The following is a 16,457-nucleotide window of genomic DNA, read 5'->3' on the forward strand; positions in this document are numbered from 1 at the left end:
GGAGACCACGGGAAATGGGGCCAGCTGAGGTTCCAACAGGAAGGCGAAGCCCCGAACCAACCCTGGCCAGGGGAGCTGCTGACTCCCAGGTCTGTGCGTGGAGGGAGAGCAAGTCTGACTTTACTCCAAGACTCCTCAGAGAGGACGGGTCCTTAAGATTATCTTGCCAACCCCTTCTTTGTCAAGAAGCCTTGAGAAGGACAGTGAGTGATCTCCCTAAAGTCGCACAGGAGGTCAGCGACCAAGGCAGAGGCTGACCCAGGCCTGAACCCTGAACCGCTGGCTTCCGCGTGTGGTCCGGTGGCTCACTGCTAGTTTTAAGTCACTCACACCCTGTGGGACTGGTTTCCTTGAGTGTGTGACAGGCGTCATGACCAGCACCCTTGGCAGTGCTGCTGCAGGGATGGAGCGTGACAGTGATGACAAAGGCAATGATGACAAGGACCACGCACGCTGCACCCGGCAGTGCTCTAAGACTTCCGCGTGCCTGAGCACGCCGCGAGCCCCACAGCGACTCTAAGGAAGGTGCTATTATCCATCCCATGTCACACACGAGGACACAGCCCCCAAGGTGCCACACAGGGAATGGTGCGGCCAGAATCCCACCCCAGGCCCGTCTGCCTCCAGAGCAGGCCTCTTCCGGAGGCCCAGCATGTGGGAGGCCTGGGTTCCACGTCTGCGGCACCAGCGGCCTGCAGGGAGAGGCTGGGCTGTGAAGGAGGCAGGGAGGCCCACGGGGCGGCCGAGCTCCTGACCTACTGGAAGGCTGGTTTTGATGATGATGGGCTCCGGGACCTTCCAGAAGCCGCTGTCCTCATCCCAGCACGACTCACGGCGGATCCGCTCAAGGTTGCTGTAGTTGCAGTCCCTGCGGATCAGGGGCTGCACCTGTTCCAGGAGCTGCTGGAAGAGCATGGAGTCGCGCTCCTGCCGCCGGATGGTGGCCAGGTAATCGATCTTCTCCAGCTGGAACTCGGACTGCAGGTCTTTGATCTCCACCTCTGCTGCCCGGAGCTGAAAGCCAGGGGGACGACAGCGTGAGCCGGCGAAGATGCCCCGCACATGACTGGCCGCCCTGTCCAGACCTGCCAGCACCTCACCCACTGTCCACCGGCCCACAGGCCCACCACCCCTCGGCTGCACCGCCCTCCGTCCACCCGCGCTCCTCTGATGCCCACTGGTCTTCCACCCATCCACTCAAGCCCCTCCTACCTCTCCAGCCAGCAGGTAATGAGCACCTAGTGTGTCCACGGTCCTGCAGAAAGCTGACCCTCAACCCCGCTGCCAGCTTGGGCACTACTCCACACCCGTCACTTCCTGACAGAGCCTTCTAGAAGTATCCACGTGCAACGCTACAGTCACCAAAGCCCTAGCAGGCCTCAGAGTCACCCGAGTGACTCTGCTAAGGGGGGATGGCAGCACCCTCAGACTCCCCAGCCCTTCTCTCCCAGGTCTACAACTCTGTCACAGTGTGACAAACACTGCACCTTAATTTGGTGATGCATTCCAGATGGTTTGGTCCCCTCCCAGATGGGCTCTCCCATCCCTCCTAAGCCCAGGTGACCGTAATGCCAACGCTGCCCGCTCTGCCTGAGCCTGAGACCCCTGGTGCAGTCTACTCCTTGAGGAGCAGGTACAGTGTGATTTGTAAAGAACAACCTTGTGCACACCAAGGAAAGGAAGCTCTGGGCCCAATCCCCGAGGACCGAGCTGCAAAAATCCCTAATAAAATATTAGCGAGTCATATTCAACAACATGTTAAGAAGACTGCGTAGCATGACCAAGTTGCTTTTATCCCAGAGATGCAAGGATGGTTTAACATCTGCAAATCAATACGTGTACTTCATCACGTAAGAGGATCAAGGACAAACACCACTTAGTCATCTTAATCGATGCAGAGAAAGCCTGTGACAAAATTCAGCATGTATTCATAATAAAAACACTGAAGAAACTTAGGGACAGAAGAAACCCACCTCAACATCATAAAGGCTGTATATGAAAAACCCAAAGCTGATCTTACAGCAAATGAGGAAAAATCAAAAGCATTTCCTTTAAAATTTGGAACAAGACAAGGATGTCCACTCTCACCACTCCTATTTAACATAGTGCTAGAAATTCTAGCCAGAGCAATTAGGCACGAGAAGGAAACAAAAGAAATAAAAACAGGAATGAAGTCAAATTTTCACTGTTTGCAGATGCTATGATCCTATACCTAGAAGATCCAAAAACTCCACCCAAATCCTGCTAGAGCTAAAAAACAAATTCAGCAATGTAGCAGGTCACAAAATTGACATACAAGAATCAATAGCTTTCCTATATACCAACAATGAATCTGCTGAGAAAGAAACCAGGAAACAAGCCCATTCAAAACAGCCTCAAAAACAACAACAACAACAAAAACCCTAGGAGTGGGGCCTTGGGTTGTGGCTTGGTGGTAGCACTTGCCTAGAATATGTGAGGCACTGGGTTCAATCCTCAGCACCACATATAAATAAAATAAAGGTACTATGTCCACCTACAACTAACTAACTAAATATATATACATATATTTATATTTATTTATTTAAAAAACCCTAGGAATAAATCTAACCAAGGAGTTAAAAGACCTCTACAATGAAACTATAGAACACTGAAGAAAGAAATTGAAGAAGACCTCAGAAGATGGAAAGACCTCCCATGTTCATGGATAGGCAGAATATTGTTAAAATGGCTATACTATCAAAAGCAACATACGGATTCAATGCAATCCCCATCAAAATGCCAATGATATTCTTCAGAAAACTAGAAAAAAACAGTCCTTTAATAGAAGACCCAGAATAACTAAAGCAATTCTAAGCCAAAAAAGCAATGCTGGAGACATCACAATACCTGATTTCAAATTATACTACAGAGCTATGGTAATGAAAACTGCATGGCACTGCATGAAACAGACACACAGACCAATGGTACAGAATAGAGACATAGACATGAAGCCACACACAGTCATCTGATCCTTGACAAAGGTGTCAAAAGCATACTTTGGAGAAAAGACATACTCTTTAACAAAGGTTCTGGGGAAACTGGTATGTAGAAGAATGAGAATAGAACTTTATCTCTTTTTTTCAGGGCTGGGGAGGGGGTGTTACCAGGAATTGAACTTACGGGCACTTAACCACTGAACCACATGCCCAGGTCTTTTTATTTTTTATTTTGAGACATGATCTCCCTAAGTTGATTAGGGCCTAAGTCCTCACTAAGTTTCTGAGGCTGGCTTTGAACTTGTGATCCTCTTACCTCTGGGATTACAGGTGTGCACCACCTCACCCGGCTTAAACCCTTATCACTCGCCCTGCACAAAAGTCAACTCCAAATAGATCAAAGACCTAGAAGTTAGATCAGAAACTATGCAACTCCTGGAAGAAAATGTGGGGTCAACACTCCAGTATAGAGGCACAGGCAACAACTTTCCCAATAAGACCCCAAAGCTCAGGAAATAATGCCAAGAGTTAATAAATGGGAAGGCATCGAATCAAAAAGCTTCTGCACAGCAAAGGGAACAATTAAGAATATGAAGAGAGAAAATCTTTGGGAGAAAATCGTTGCTAGCTACTCTTCTGTCAGAGGATTAATATCTAGAATACATAAAGAACTCGGACTGGGGAGATAGCTCAGCTGGTAGAGTGCTTGCCTCGAAAGCACAAGGCCCTGAGTTCGATCCCCAGTACCGCCAAAAAGAACTCAAGAAAACTTTACACCAAAAAAAAAAAAAAAAAAAAATCACCCAATTAATCAATGGGCAAATGAGTTAAACCAACACTTCTCAAAAGAAAATATAAAAATGGTCAACAAAGATATGAAAAAAGTTCAACATGATTAGTAAATAGAGAAATGCAAATCAATACCACACTGAGAGTTCATCTCACTTCAGTGAGAACGGCAGCCATCAAGATTACAAATAATAATAAATGCTGAGGAGGATGTGGAGAAAAGGGGACACTTTTATACTGTTGGTGGGACTGTAAGTTAGTACAATCACTATGGAACATGGAGACTCCTCAGAAGACTAGGCAGGGAACTCCCACCCTCGGACCCAGCTGTCCCGCCGCTCGGGTTTCTCCTAAAGAATCAAAGGCATCACACCACGGTGATCGGTGATCCACGCCCACCCGTGCTTTAGAGCAGCAGAATTCACAACAGCCAAACCACGAACCAGCCAGGTGTCCATCAGTGAACAGAGAAAATGTGGCCTATTTTACTCAGCCATCAAGAAAAATGAAATTATGTCATTTGCAGGAAAATGATGGAACTAGAAAACATCACGTTTTGTGAAATAAGTCAGACACAGAAGGTCAAGGTCATATGTTTTCTCTCATGTGTGGAAGCTAGAGAGGAAAAAGGAAATGAAAGGTGGGGGTAATCACGTGAAGAGCAAAGGGCGCTCAGCAGAACAGAGGAAAGGGGACCAGGCGTGGGAGGAGGGGCGGGAGGGGAGGTGCTGGCAGGGATATTGGCCGAACTATATTGTCATATCGTGTGCGAATACAAATACGTGACAATCCCACCATTATGCACAACTATAATGCACCAACAAAGAGAGAGGTTACAAAATAAAAAGAACAGTGTCACAAATTCATGGGAATTGTCATCTCCCAGTCAGCCCAGAGGACACCTGGCAGTTCACAAGAGGCAGGGATAGTCACTGAGTCGGTGGCCCCTGCTTTCTAAGGGTGTGCATGGGCGACATCATGATGTTTTCTTGTACATCTACGATCATTCACAATGATTTCCTTGTAAGATGGAGTCTCGCTATGTTGGCCAGACTGGCCTTGAATTCCTGGGTTCAAACAATCCTCCTGCCTCAGCCTCCTCAGTAGCCGGGAATACAGGTGTGTGGCACTATGCCCAGCCTCGATCATTTCTATAACTGCTTTATTGAGATATAATCCACGAGTCATACAATCCACACAATTAATAAGTGTACAGTTCACGCCAGGTGTTGGGACACATGCCTGTAGTCCCCACGACTCAGAAGGCTGAGGAGGAGGATGAAGAGGTCAAGGCAACTCGGTGAGGACTCGTAAAGGAACGAATGTAAGGCGGGCGACTCAGTGGTTCTGACGTGTCTACTAAGTTGATCATCCATCATTACAATCTGTGTGAGAGTGTGTGTGTGTACGCACGCGTGCGCAGTGCTGGGGACTGAACCTAGGGCCTTGTGCATGCGAAGCAAAGACTCTACCAACTAAGCTGTGTCCCAGCCCCATTACAATCAATTTTAGAACATTTTCATCACCCAAAAAGCCACCCCAGGTCCGTCTGCGGTCCTCCCCAATCCCCCCAACCTCCAGCGCTCCGCAGTCTAACCTAGTCTATCTGCCCGCACGGTTGGCCTCTTCTGGACTTTCATATCAATGGACGCTCTTCTGTCTGGTTTCTTCTCTTAGCATCCTGTTTCCAAAGGTCATCCATCTATCTTTCTATCACCAAATATATTCCATTATATGGCTGTACCACACTGTGTCTCCAAACTTCGGGGTTATGAATAATGCTGTTGTAAACATTAGTGTGCAATGTCTTTTTCAGTCCTGGCGAGCAAGCCCAGGGCCTTATGCACGCAGGCAAGGGGCTACCCCCTCAGCTCAAGTGTACGAGCTTTTTTGCTTTTGCACCAAGGGCTGAACCAGACACGGTCTCATTCGGTTGACCTGCTGATGGCTTTGAGTATTGCCATTTCACCAGGAGTAAGTCCTCCACTTCATGAACACGACACAGCTCTTGTTTCTTTAGGTCTTAATTTCTTTCAACAATGTTTTAAATTTTTCGGAATGTAAACTGGGCACTTCTTTTGTTAAATTTATTCCTATTTTATTATTTTTGATGTGAGTGGAATTGTTCACTTTATTTGCAGATTGTTCATTGCAAGTATAAAGAAACACAATTGATTTTTGTTTACTGTCCTTGTATCCTGCAACCTTGAAGAGCTCATTGATTGATTCTAATTGGTTTTGGGTTTTTGTTGTTGTTGCAGTACTGGGGATTGAAGCCAGGGTGCTTACCACTGAGCTACATCCCCACCCTTTTTATTTTTTAATTTGAGACAGGGTCTCACTAAATTACCCAACCCGGCCTTGAACTTACAATCCTTCTGCCTCAGCCTCCCAAGTAGTTGGGATTTTAAGTGTGATTCCAATTGTGTGTGTGTGTTTTTAAGTGGATTCCTTGGGATGTTCCATATATGAGATCATGTCACCTGCAGATAGAGTTTTATCCCCTTCTCCAGTCTGGATGACTTTTATCTTATTCTCTTGCCATTTGCCCCAGCTAGAACCTCCAGCCCAATGTCCAATGGGAATGTGGAAAGCAAACCTCCTTTTCTTGTTCCTGACTTTAGGGCAAAGCATTTGGTCATCTGCCACTAAATACATGAAGCTAGGGTTTTTCGTAAATCTCCTTCATCAGGTTGAAATGGTTCCCTTCTATTCCTAGTTGGCTTATCATTTTTATCATGACAAGTATTGAATTTTATCAAATGCTTTTTTCCAAATTTATCAAGATGATCTTGATCTTGTGATAATTGTCATTTATTCTTTTTCTTTCTTTCTTTTTTTAATATGGGGGATTGAACCCATTATACCTTCTAGGCCAAGCACATTTGTCCTTTATTCTATTGATGTGTTACATGAATTGATTTGGGGGATGCTAACCAGCCTTGCATTCCTGGGATAAGTCCCACTTCAGCAAAGCGTATAATCTTTTTTCTATCTTGTTGGAACTGGTTTTCTAGGATTTTGTGGAACACATTACAACTCTAGTCATAAAAAATATTCCCCATGGTATTCTTATATCTTAGTCTGGTTTTGGTATCAAAGTAATACTGGCCCTGCGGGATGAGTCAAGAAGTTGCCTTTTATTTCACAACAATGTTAAAAATGTCCTTTTAAACCAAAAACCTTCATTTTGCAAATTAGGCCTAGTTTTATGATATATTGGACCAGCATGATGGTGCATGCCTGTAATCCCAAGCGACTTGGGAGGCTGAGGTAGGACACTTTCAACTTCCAGGTCAGCCTCAGCAATTTAGCAAGACGGTCTCAAAATCAAAAATGAAAAGGTCCGGGGATGTAGTTCAGTGGTAGAGTGCCCCTGGGGTTCAATCCCTAAAACTGAAACACACACACACACACACACAGTACATGTATACATATTTTTATATACACGCGTGCATGTGCGTATAGAGAGGAGACTCCATGTAAGAAAGTGAAAAAAAAAAAAAAAAACCTAGATATTTTAATAAAATTAGGTATGTCCAACATTTAAATGAAGACATGGGTGACAACAAAAATTGATTTGAACTAATAGGAAGATAAGCCCTGCTTCTGGCCAAGAAAATCCATCTTGTAAAGGGATCAACACTTCCGGGCTCACTTATAAACAGTGTGACCCCCTCCAACATCCAAGCCTTCCTTCCTATCTGAACTTCTGTTTTGAGCTACCTGATTTTTTTTTTTTTTAATCCATTCATCAAATGTCTCTCAAACAGGAAAAAATATCCAGGAAAAGAAAATGAGTGCTAGCTCTATGTGAGTATACAAGCACACTATAAATTCATGTTTTAAACAAATGTGGCCAACGCTTTGTTGTGAATAGAAAGAGCAAGAGAATGAGCAGAAAATCCAGAAACAGATCTAAATGCACCCGAAAATTCAATATAGAATAAATACAGCCCCTGAAGTCAGTGGAGAATCAGTGACTTTTTTAAAACTGCTGGGGTACGCTGATTGCCGTGTGGAAAAGATAATCTAACATCAGCTCCCCACACACGTGCCAGGATAGGTTCCCAGTGGATCAGAGATTTAAATGTAACACGAGGAAACCCTGTGTTAGAAGAAAAGGTGAGCTGAACTTTCTCAACTAGAACTCAACAATCTATGTGCACCAAAAAGTCAATCAATTTGGCAAAATTATATGGCAAAATATCATAAATTGTAGTAAAAGATAAGTTAAAAATTGGGAAGAAATATTCATACTTGTATCACAGACCAGGAGTTAAGATTCCTAATATGTAAAGAGCTTATATAAGTAAATAAAAAAGTCCAACTACCTGAACAGAAAAAGAGAAAAAATACATAAACATGGTTCAGAGGGAAGAAAACTGAAAATGCCCCTAAAAAAATATGGTCATATGGTCATAATAAGAAAAATGTAAATTATAACTAAAGTGAGGTATTATTTCTCCTCTAACACAAGTTTTTTCAAGTTCATCTGTAGACCAGGCTATAAGAAAACACCTTGTCACATGTCAGTAGAGATGGAAAAGGATAAATCCCTCTGGAGGGGAAGTTGACAAGACTTAGCAAAATTACATCGGCATTTACTCTTTGCCCAAGTCCGCCCAGTTGAAGGAAATGATTCCAAAGAAACCTACAAGAAATACAGAAGTAGTATGCACAGGCTGTTAACTACAGCACTCTCTCAGAGCAAAAGAAAGGAAACAACCTCTATGTCCATCAAGAGAGGACTGCTTAAGTAAATAATGATACAACCTCGCAATGGAGTACTACATAGCTATAAAAAATGAATGAGGACTAGTAGCTCTACATACTCCTATGGAGCTATCTTCAGGATTTACTGTTACATGAAAAAAGCTAAGCAGAGGTGTGCACTGTAGCTGCATTCACCTGAGGAGGGAGAGGGAAAGTGTGTAGACACATATACACACGTATTGCTCCATACGTGCTCCATGGTCTAAGATGGTGTCGTGTCTCCTATGAACTCATCATAAACTGAAAACATCAAGTCCACAATGCGGCGATACACCCTACCTGCCAAACACCCAGTTAGCCTGGCCTTCCTTAAACGTGCTCCGAACCCTTCAATTAGTTTCAAGTTGGGCAAAACCAAGCAACCCGGTGTTGGGTGCCTGGCGTGGTCTGTGAATACCAGGCTGAGAGTGAGAAGCGGGTGGTGGAGCGGCCGCGCTCCAGGACTGTGATCAAGACGAAACCCGAGCTGACCGCCATCTAAGGCAGGGCCAGGGACACTGAAGTAGCAGAGCAGCCGGGCTGGGGCTCAGGGGTGGAGCACCCGGCGAGGCACTAGGCTCGATCCTCAGCACCGCGTATAAATAAATGAATCAAAGGCCCATCAACAACTAAAAAAAAAAAACCCCGCAGAGCTTTCTAGGCGCCTGAGGGTGAAGACAGTCAACGAATCCGAATCTCTCTGGCAAGATCCCCCCAAACACCCAGGGTAGCAAGCAGGGAAAACAGAAGCCCCCTCGGGCACGGCAGGCAAGCGAGGGATCGGGGTACCTAGAGAGAGAAGCCCGGCCGCAGCCGCTCCTGCTGGGAGCCAGTGCGGAGGACCCAGGAGAGCTGGCACGGGAAGGGACAAAAACCTGGACCCCGGGAAAGTGACAGAGCAGACTGGAGTGTGCGGAGGGGCGGCCCGAGGCAGCACCGTCCTGCAGGCTGGACGTGACACTGAGGCTGAGGTGACACTGGCTGGGACCACAGGAGGGCTCTCAGTCTCGTGACTTTTGCCCCTGGCGCTGTGAACAGGGCGTTTACTTGGGAGAAAGGACTTCGCAGCTGGAATTCACCAGCTTTTCAACAGGGAGGCCCCACCCGCTGCCTTTGAAGGGGGCCATCCAGGGAATGCAGGTGGCCTTCGGAAGCTAAGAATGACCCATGGCCACTGCCAGCAAGGAAATGGGGACCTGGGCCCCACAACTAACCTCAGGGACTGAGCTCAGGCATCCACCTCACTGAGCCCGGGCGGGGATTCTCCCCTCGAGCTCCAGAGAGGAGCGCGTCCTGCCCACCCGGATCTCAGCTCAGGCGCTCTAAGCGGGGGAACCGGCCTGCTGACCCCGGGCTCTGACCCACGGAGTGGGGACAGGCTTGACTGGTGTTGCTTTAAGCGACTAAATGTGCGGGAACCTGTTGAAGCAGGAAAAGAATCGGAGCTCTATTCTGGTTCTTGTGGTGTTTTGGGAGTGGGACTGAGCCCTGGGCCACCTCCCGGCCCTTTCATCTTTTACTTTGCCGACAGGTCTTGCTAATTGCTGAGGACCTTGCTCAGTTGGGGAGGCGAGCCAAGAGCTTGTGATCCTCCTGCCTCGGCCTCCTGAGTTACTGTCAGAGCGCATTTCAAAACACCAGCCGCTGAAGGAAGGAACCGGCCTGGCTGCCCCAGACCTTCACCTCCACCTTCACCTGTTACCAACAGGCCAGAAAAATAAGAGAAAAGAACAGAGGTGTCCAAGGGAAGGTGCTCTAAGAATCAGAAATGAAAAAACAAGCATTTCTGCCGAAGGAAATTCTCCCCCACGGCACAAGAACCAAACACGCAGGCTGGGCCTGGCTCGGTGCAGAGGAGGGCCTCGCACGCACCAGGTCCTGGGCTCCACCCCAGCACCGCGAAGGGAAGACAGGCAGATCACGCCCAACTGGAGCACAATTCCTCGGCCAAGCACCCACCGGAATGCAAGCTTCAAATTAGAAAAACTTAAAACAGAAGAGGACCCCAAAAGTCCAAAAGATGTGAAATGGGACATTAACTGAACTTCAGGAAAGAAGGAAAAATCTCAGGCGGAACAAATTACAAGATATGCCAGGGAGAACAAATCGAAAGGAAACTGCTAACAGAGGCATATTAAGAAAAGATGAAAACAGACAAAGAAATATCAGAAACCAAGAGGCTAGAGGAGGGAGACATCAGCCTCTGCACAGGCTCCCGGGGGAGGACGTGCGAGTGACAGCCAGGGGCAGCTGCCCACTGCGCCCTCCTCACTGCCCTGGCCTCCTGCCTCCCTCTGCCTGGACCGCTCTGCCCCCAGGACCCCACGGGCTGGCTCCCTTATCTTCTAGGTCCCCTTCATGAGAATACCTCTTCCCCTACTGTGACCACCTGGGGTACATCTGGAGTTGTTAGTGCTCAACTTCCTCCTCAGAGGCTGGTTTCATGGGGACACTCACTTTGTGGAACCGACATTTGTGCTGTGCACTTCACCCACCATAAACCTGAGCCAGGTGTGGTGGTGCACACCTGTAGTGCTTGCTACTCAGGAGGCTGAGGCAAGAGGATTGCAAGTTGGAGGCCAGCCTTGACAACCTGGCGAGGCCCTAAGGACATAGGAAGACCCTGTCTCAAAATGAAACATAAGGGCTGGGGTTGTGGCTCAGTGGCAGAGCACTCGCCTAGCACAAGTGAGGCACGGGGTTTGATTCTCAGCACCACACAAAAATAAATGATTAAATAAACAAAATAAAGGCATTGTGTCCATCTGTAACTATTTTTTAAAATAAAATAAAACAGGGCTGGGGTTTTGGCTCAGTGGTAGGACACCTGCCTAGCATGTGTGAGGCACTGAGTTCAATTCTCAGCACCGCATATAAATAAAGGAATAACATCAATGTCTGTTGACAACTAAAAAAAAAATTCTAAATTAATTAATTAATTCAGTGAAACATAAAAACAGGCTGTGGGTGCAGCTCAGTGGCAGAGCTCCGGGGCCACCCTCGGCGCTGCAAAACCAACAACGACAAAGGAGCCAAGCGCCTCAGCTCCGGTGTCCTCTGCCCATCCTCCCGCGGGCAGGTGCTACTTCCTACGCACGCTCTCGCACACCAGGCAGGACAGCTGGGACACACCTGCCACTGTGACCGCTGGGCTGCCAGTCTTCCAGCTGGCCAGGGCGCACAGCAGGCGCTGTGTCACGAGTGTCACGAGCAGACTGCTGCCCGCCCGAGGACCTCCCGGCCTCACCTTCCTCTGCATCTTCTCCAGCAGCTTGCTCTTGGCCCTCACTTCCTCCTGGATAGAGTCGTAGACGTTGAGCAGCACCCAGTCCCCGCTGTCCTCGTCCGAGTTCTGCAGCGCCGCCACCAGCTGCTTTTTGCGCTCGTCTGCGTACCGCTTCCGCCGCCTGTGCTTCTCCTTCAGGTCCTTGTTCTTGGCCTGCTCCCCGCCCACCACCTGCTGCTCCAGCAACTGCAGGCTGCCAGCGAGGGGAGAAAGCGACATGGCAGTGTCTGCCCAGCCGAGCCTCCGCCAGGCGGCTTTGCCAGAGCCCGACCCGCAGGCCCGCCCCGCGCCCCAAGACCCAGAGAGCCAGCGGGGCGCAGAGACGCCATTGCTCAAGCAAACGGAGCTCCTCCCACGCCCACCAAACTTCAAGCCTGTGCACTTGGCCACAGGAGGGACGAGAACCTTCCTGTGGCCTCAGCGGTAGCCCAGCCCCCCGCCTTGATGCAGAGCAGAGACACACACCCTGGGGTGCAGGAACGCCCAGTGCATCCGGGGCACCCTGTTTACTCAGGCAGGGGCATGAGGTTCTTAAAACATATTCCTACCCAAAATGTTACTTAGAGTCTTGCCCAGCACAGTGGCGCACACCTGTAATCCCAGCACCTCAGAAGGCTGAGGCAGGAGGATCACAGGTTCCAGACCAGCCTCGGCAACTTAGCAAGGCCCTGAGCAACTTAGTGAGACCCTGTCTCAATCTCTGGTGCCAAGAGAAAAAAAGGACAAATGTTAAATAACTCCAGAGGAGGGCTTCATGGACGCCCCTCACTGTCTGACTCAGCACTGCAGAAATGTCCCAGGCCCTGCCTCTTCCAAAGGGGTGAAAGGCCCAGGATCAGCGGCATCGGAGGGTTTCTAGAAGGGGAGCCCCGGGGCTCAAGGAGGGGGAGGAAGGTGCTCACAGCAGCCAGGGCAGAAGGGGACCGTGTCCAAGCCCCTCTTCTGTCGAAAGTCCTTCTGGGACTCCATGAGGATGAAGAACGCACCTGGGGCCACCAGGGCCCCTCTTTCTCATCGCCCTCTGCACCCCAAAGCCTGAGCTCACTCCAGCCCACGCCTCTGCAGATGCAGGTGACTGGCACGGCCTGCTCCGGAGTCCCCCTCTGTGAAGCCTCCCCTGACCTTCACTCCAACCCACAGTGAGGACAGCCGTAATGAGCGCCAGGAGCCGCCTGGGCCTGGAGTTGCCTCTGGCGAGAACGCCCACTCTGCAGAGGAAAAGCCCAGGCCCAGGGAGGTCGGCCTAGGGCGGCAGAGAGGGCAGCACAGGAGCCCAAGCAGAGGGGCTGCGGACCCATCAGCTCCCACTGCCCCGATGCACGCACAGGCCTCCAAGCCTGGATATTTGGCACCCCCTGAACGGAGAGGCCCTTCCAGGCAAGGCAGCACCCCACTCATCTGCACCTCCTGGTGCCAAGAGCTCAGATCCTATTCAAACTGTGGTGCTGGCATGCGGAGGAGGCTGAGCCTGGCCCACTGGCATGGAGCTGGGCTAACGTCATTTCCATCAGCAGGAGAGAGCAGTGGGCTCAGGACAGTGACTCTGACGAAGCCACGCAGCAAATGGGGAAAGCCCAGCTCCCCAGGAGGTCCCAGGGGCCCTGGGGTGGCTTGTCCCCAGATAGGTGAGTCCCACATCAGAGAGAGCACTGGAGGTCAACCAGAGGAATGGGGGCTCAGCTGGACCTGGGGAGAGCCTGCCTTGCCGTGGGATTCCTGGGGCCCAAAGGACAGGCTCTGGGGAGGCCGGCCAGCCACAGCCCCTTCACTCTCTCCCCACACAGCTGCTGCCCAGCAGGTGCCTGATCAGAACCTGGTGGCGGCACACGTAGCTCAGAGCGGAGGCCTGCCTGCCCAGCTGGCTGCGGCACCCCCACACCTTGGCGCCTCAGCCCCGTGGAGAAGAGTGGGGAGCAGGCTCAGTGGGGACAGGGATGGAGCTCTCAGGCGCCACCCACCCATCCCAGACCAGCCACTGCTCCTCCCCGCCCTCCATGGGGCCCCTGCCCACGCGACAGTGCTCACCGGGCCAGCACCTTCTGCTGGTCCACAACGGGCAGCAGCTCCTCCGTCAGCACAGCCACCTCCACACCCACGTCCTTCCTCAAGCTCCCCACAGACAGAAGGGGCTGAGGTTGGGTCCCCTGGGCCAGCTCGGCCTCAGCCTCCATCCACGAGCCAGTCTCTGCTGTGGATTCCACCTCCTCAGCAACTTCCGGGACGAGGTCCACCTCCTGAACACGGAGGAAACCAAGATGGGGTGGGAAGGCTGCCCTAGAGGCAAGTTGGCAGGCTCCCAAAGGGGACATCGCACCTGCGGGGCCTGGCAGATCCCCTCCGGCTCAGAGCATCCCTAATCCAAAATCAAACCCCCAAATGCTGTGAAATCTAAAATGTTTTAGCTTCACAGCGCTCAAAGGTTCAGATAGCAGAACACTGTAGGTTTTGGTTTTCAAATAAGGGATGCCCAACTGTTAAAGTTCATGGAAACACCCCCAAATCCAAAAAACTGCAAAACCTGAAATACTTCTGGTCCGAAGCATTTCTGATCAGGGATACTCAACCTGTACCCAGTTATAAGAAAATTGCACCGAAATGAATTTTTACTGACATTGTTTCCATCGGCATCCCCAAAACAGTCCCCCCCCCCCTGCCATTTAGTCTCTAAACGGTAATCAGGGCAATTTCTAAAAAATAGAAATTGGTCACAACGACCCTTTCCTGACCAGAAACCTCACAGCTTCCTGTGGAATGCCTCAGTGCCTCAGGCCACCAGCCCAGACCCAGTGCACACAAAGAAGCGAAGGAAGTTTGAAAGTCTCATTCGCCGACCAAAAGCAGTGTGGTGCTCTCTCTGATTTGGATACTGCTTGGCCTCGGGAGGGCGGAACGGTTGTCCCCGTCTCGTGGAGGAGACCAGGGCCCAGGGAGGGCGAAGACACGCCTGAGCTCCACAGCAAGTCGAACAGAGGGCCAGGGAGGTACTCACGGTCCTGAGCGGAAGGTCGCTGGCCACCTCTGCTTCTGAACTGGTGTCACTGGGCTCCGGCAGTTCTGTCAGGGAGGGGTGCTCCAGGGAGAGAGGGGCAGGGGAAGAGGGCCAGAATCACCCTCTACTCCCCAGCGTCCCTGACCTCCGCTGCGCTCCTCAGGGCTGCTCACCCTCCCGTGGCCGCCTCTGCCTGCCTGCTGCAGGAAGGGCCCAGGGGCCAAGGGGAAAGCAGGGGAGACGGCACGTGCCCTCCGTTATCTCATGCCACACACACACCAGCACCCCATGTCCTAGAGGAGGAATCTGAGGTCCAGAGAGGCGAATGTCCAAGGTCACACCACTGAGGGAGTGGTGGGGCTGGGATTGGGGCCTGAGCTCATTCCCCCGGCTCGCTCGCTCTCAGGAAAGGGAAGCAGAGGACATGGCAGGAACTAAGAAGAACATTTTTTCAAAACATAAAAAAGAGGGTTGAGAGGGGAGAGGACCTCGACAGAGAGGCAGGAAGGGGAGAGCAGGGTCTGGGCCCCAGGGGTCCACCTTCCGCCTCCCAGCTTGCTGCCCTGAGCCTGAGAGCACACCAGGGTGGGCCAGGCCACCCAGCTCTCTCAGGCCCACCTCAGCGAGGTCCCTGGCCAGGCACCGTCCCCACCAGAGCAGGCATCCACCTGGGATAACCTGCATCTCCATTCCAACCTTCCTACTGGCTTTCGGAGCCTGGGACAGGCTCCCTCTGGACCCCAGTGCCTCTAGCCAGCCAGCAACGCTGGAGCCATGGTGAGGCGCTGCCAGAGCACCAGCCAGCCAGCTCTGCCTGCCGAATTTTTGTGGGCCTCATGCATGACATCGGTTACCTGCTCAGGGACCTGGGGTGCGCCTGGCTGGGGTGCGCCTGGCTGCGGTATGTCTATCCTGGCCACGGTGGAGGACAGTCTGGCCAGCTTGAGCTCCACCTCGGCGAACGGGTCCTGCAGGCTTGGTAACAACTGCAGCGGCAGCAGCGGCAGCTCCTCCTCCTGGTCAGACCTCTCCTCCTCCAGCGGGGCCCCCGCCGTCCCCGGGCCCAGGTACTCATCCAGGAGGTACCTGTCCCTGGGCTCCTCCTCCGGCACAGAGAACTCCCCGGGGGAGAACTGCTCGGTGCCTGCGAAGGCCTCGGGCACGGAAGAGTCGAGCAGGGAGGACTCCGACCTGCAAGAAACCTGGGACTCCGAGGGCCTCACCCTGGAGACCTGGGCGCCGTCGGGCATGGAGAAGACCACGGGCCTTGCAGCCGTCTCGTACTGGAAGGCTGCGGTGTACTCAGTCGTGCTGGCAAACTCGGCCCTGGACATGACCTCGGCCTTGTAGAGGACTTCCGCTTTCAGGACAGCCTCTGCAAAGAGGAGAGCTTCCTGCAGCTTTCCACAGTGTGAGGAGTGGGGTTCGCTCCCTGGAGGGGGCCCCACGCCCATTCCCAGGAGGTCAGCTGAAGGTTCAGAGCCCCAGCCCCTGGAGTCCAGCTCCAGCCAGTCCAGCCCTGCCTCACGTCCTCTCTCGGTCATGATTCAAACCCGGCCTCCTTGCTCCTCCTCCAGGAAGCTTTGCTGACCAGCACCATGCCCTCTCTGTTCTTGGCCTGCCCGCCCTGCCTTGGGGCCGCTCCTCCACTTCGCAGGTTGTCCCATGCGTCCCCCTCTCC

At 51.3% G+C, this 16,457-nt stretch overlaps 1 protein-coding gene across 6 annotated transcripts in view; it reads right to left on the reverse strand.

Annotated features, from left to right (window-relative positions):
• The window catches only part of LOC306643827 (kinesin-like protein KIF17), a 40,901-nt gene that overhangs the window by 4,036 nt on the left and 20,408 nt on the right, over positions 1-16,457 (reverse strand). For all 6 annotated transcript variants that reach the window (XM_079110140.1, XM_079110139.1, XM_079110137.1 and 3 more), the window contains exons 8-12: positions 15,631-16,151; positions 14,777-14,857; positions 13,813-14,021; positions 11,749-11,980; positions 756-1,014 (exon numbers count right to left, since the gene is read on the reverse strand). In XM_079110140.1, the coding sequence (XP_078966266.1) occupies positions 756-1,014; positions 11,749-11,980; positions 13,813-14,021; positions 14,777-14,857; positions 15,631-16,151 (1,302 nt within the window). The remainder of the gene's footprint in view (positions 1-755; positions 1,015-11,748; positions 11,981-13,812; positions 14,022-14,776; positions 14,858-15,630; positions 16,152-16,457) is intronic.

The sequence above is a fragment of the Sciurus vulgaris genome (genome assembly GCF_902686455.1).
Source record: "Sciurus vulgaris genome assembly, chromosome: 1".
Lineage (NCBI taxonomy): Eukaryota > Metazoa > Chordata > Mammalia > Rodentia > Sciuridae > Sciurus > Sciurus vulgaris.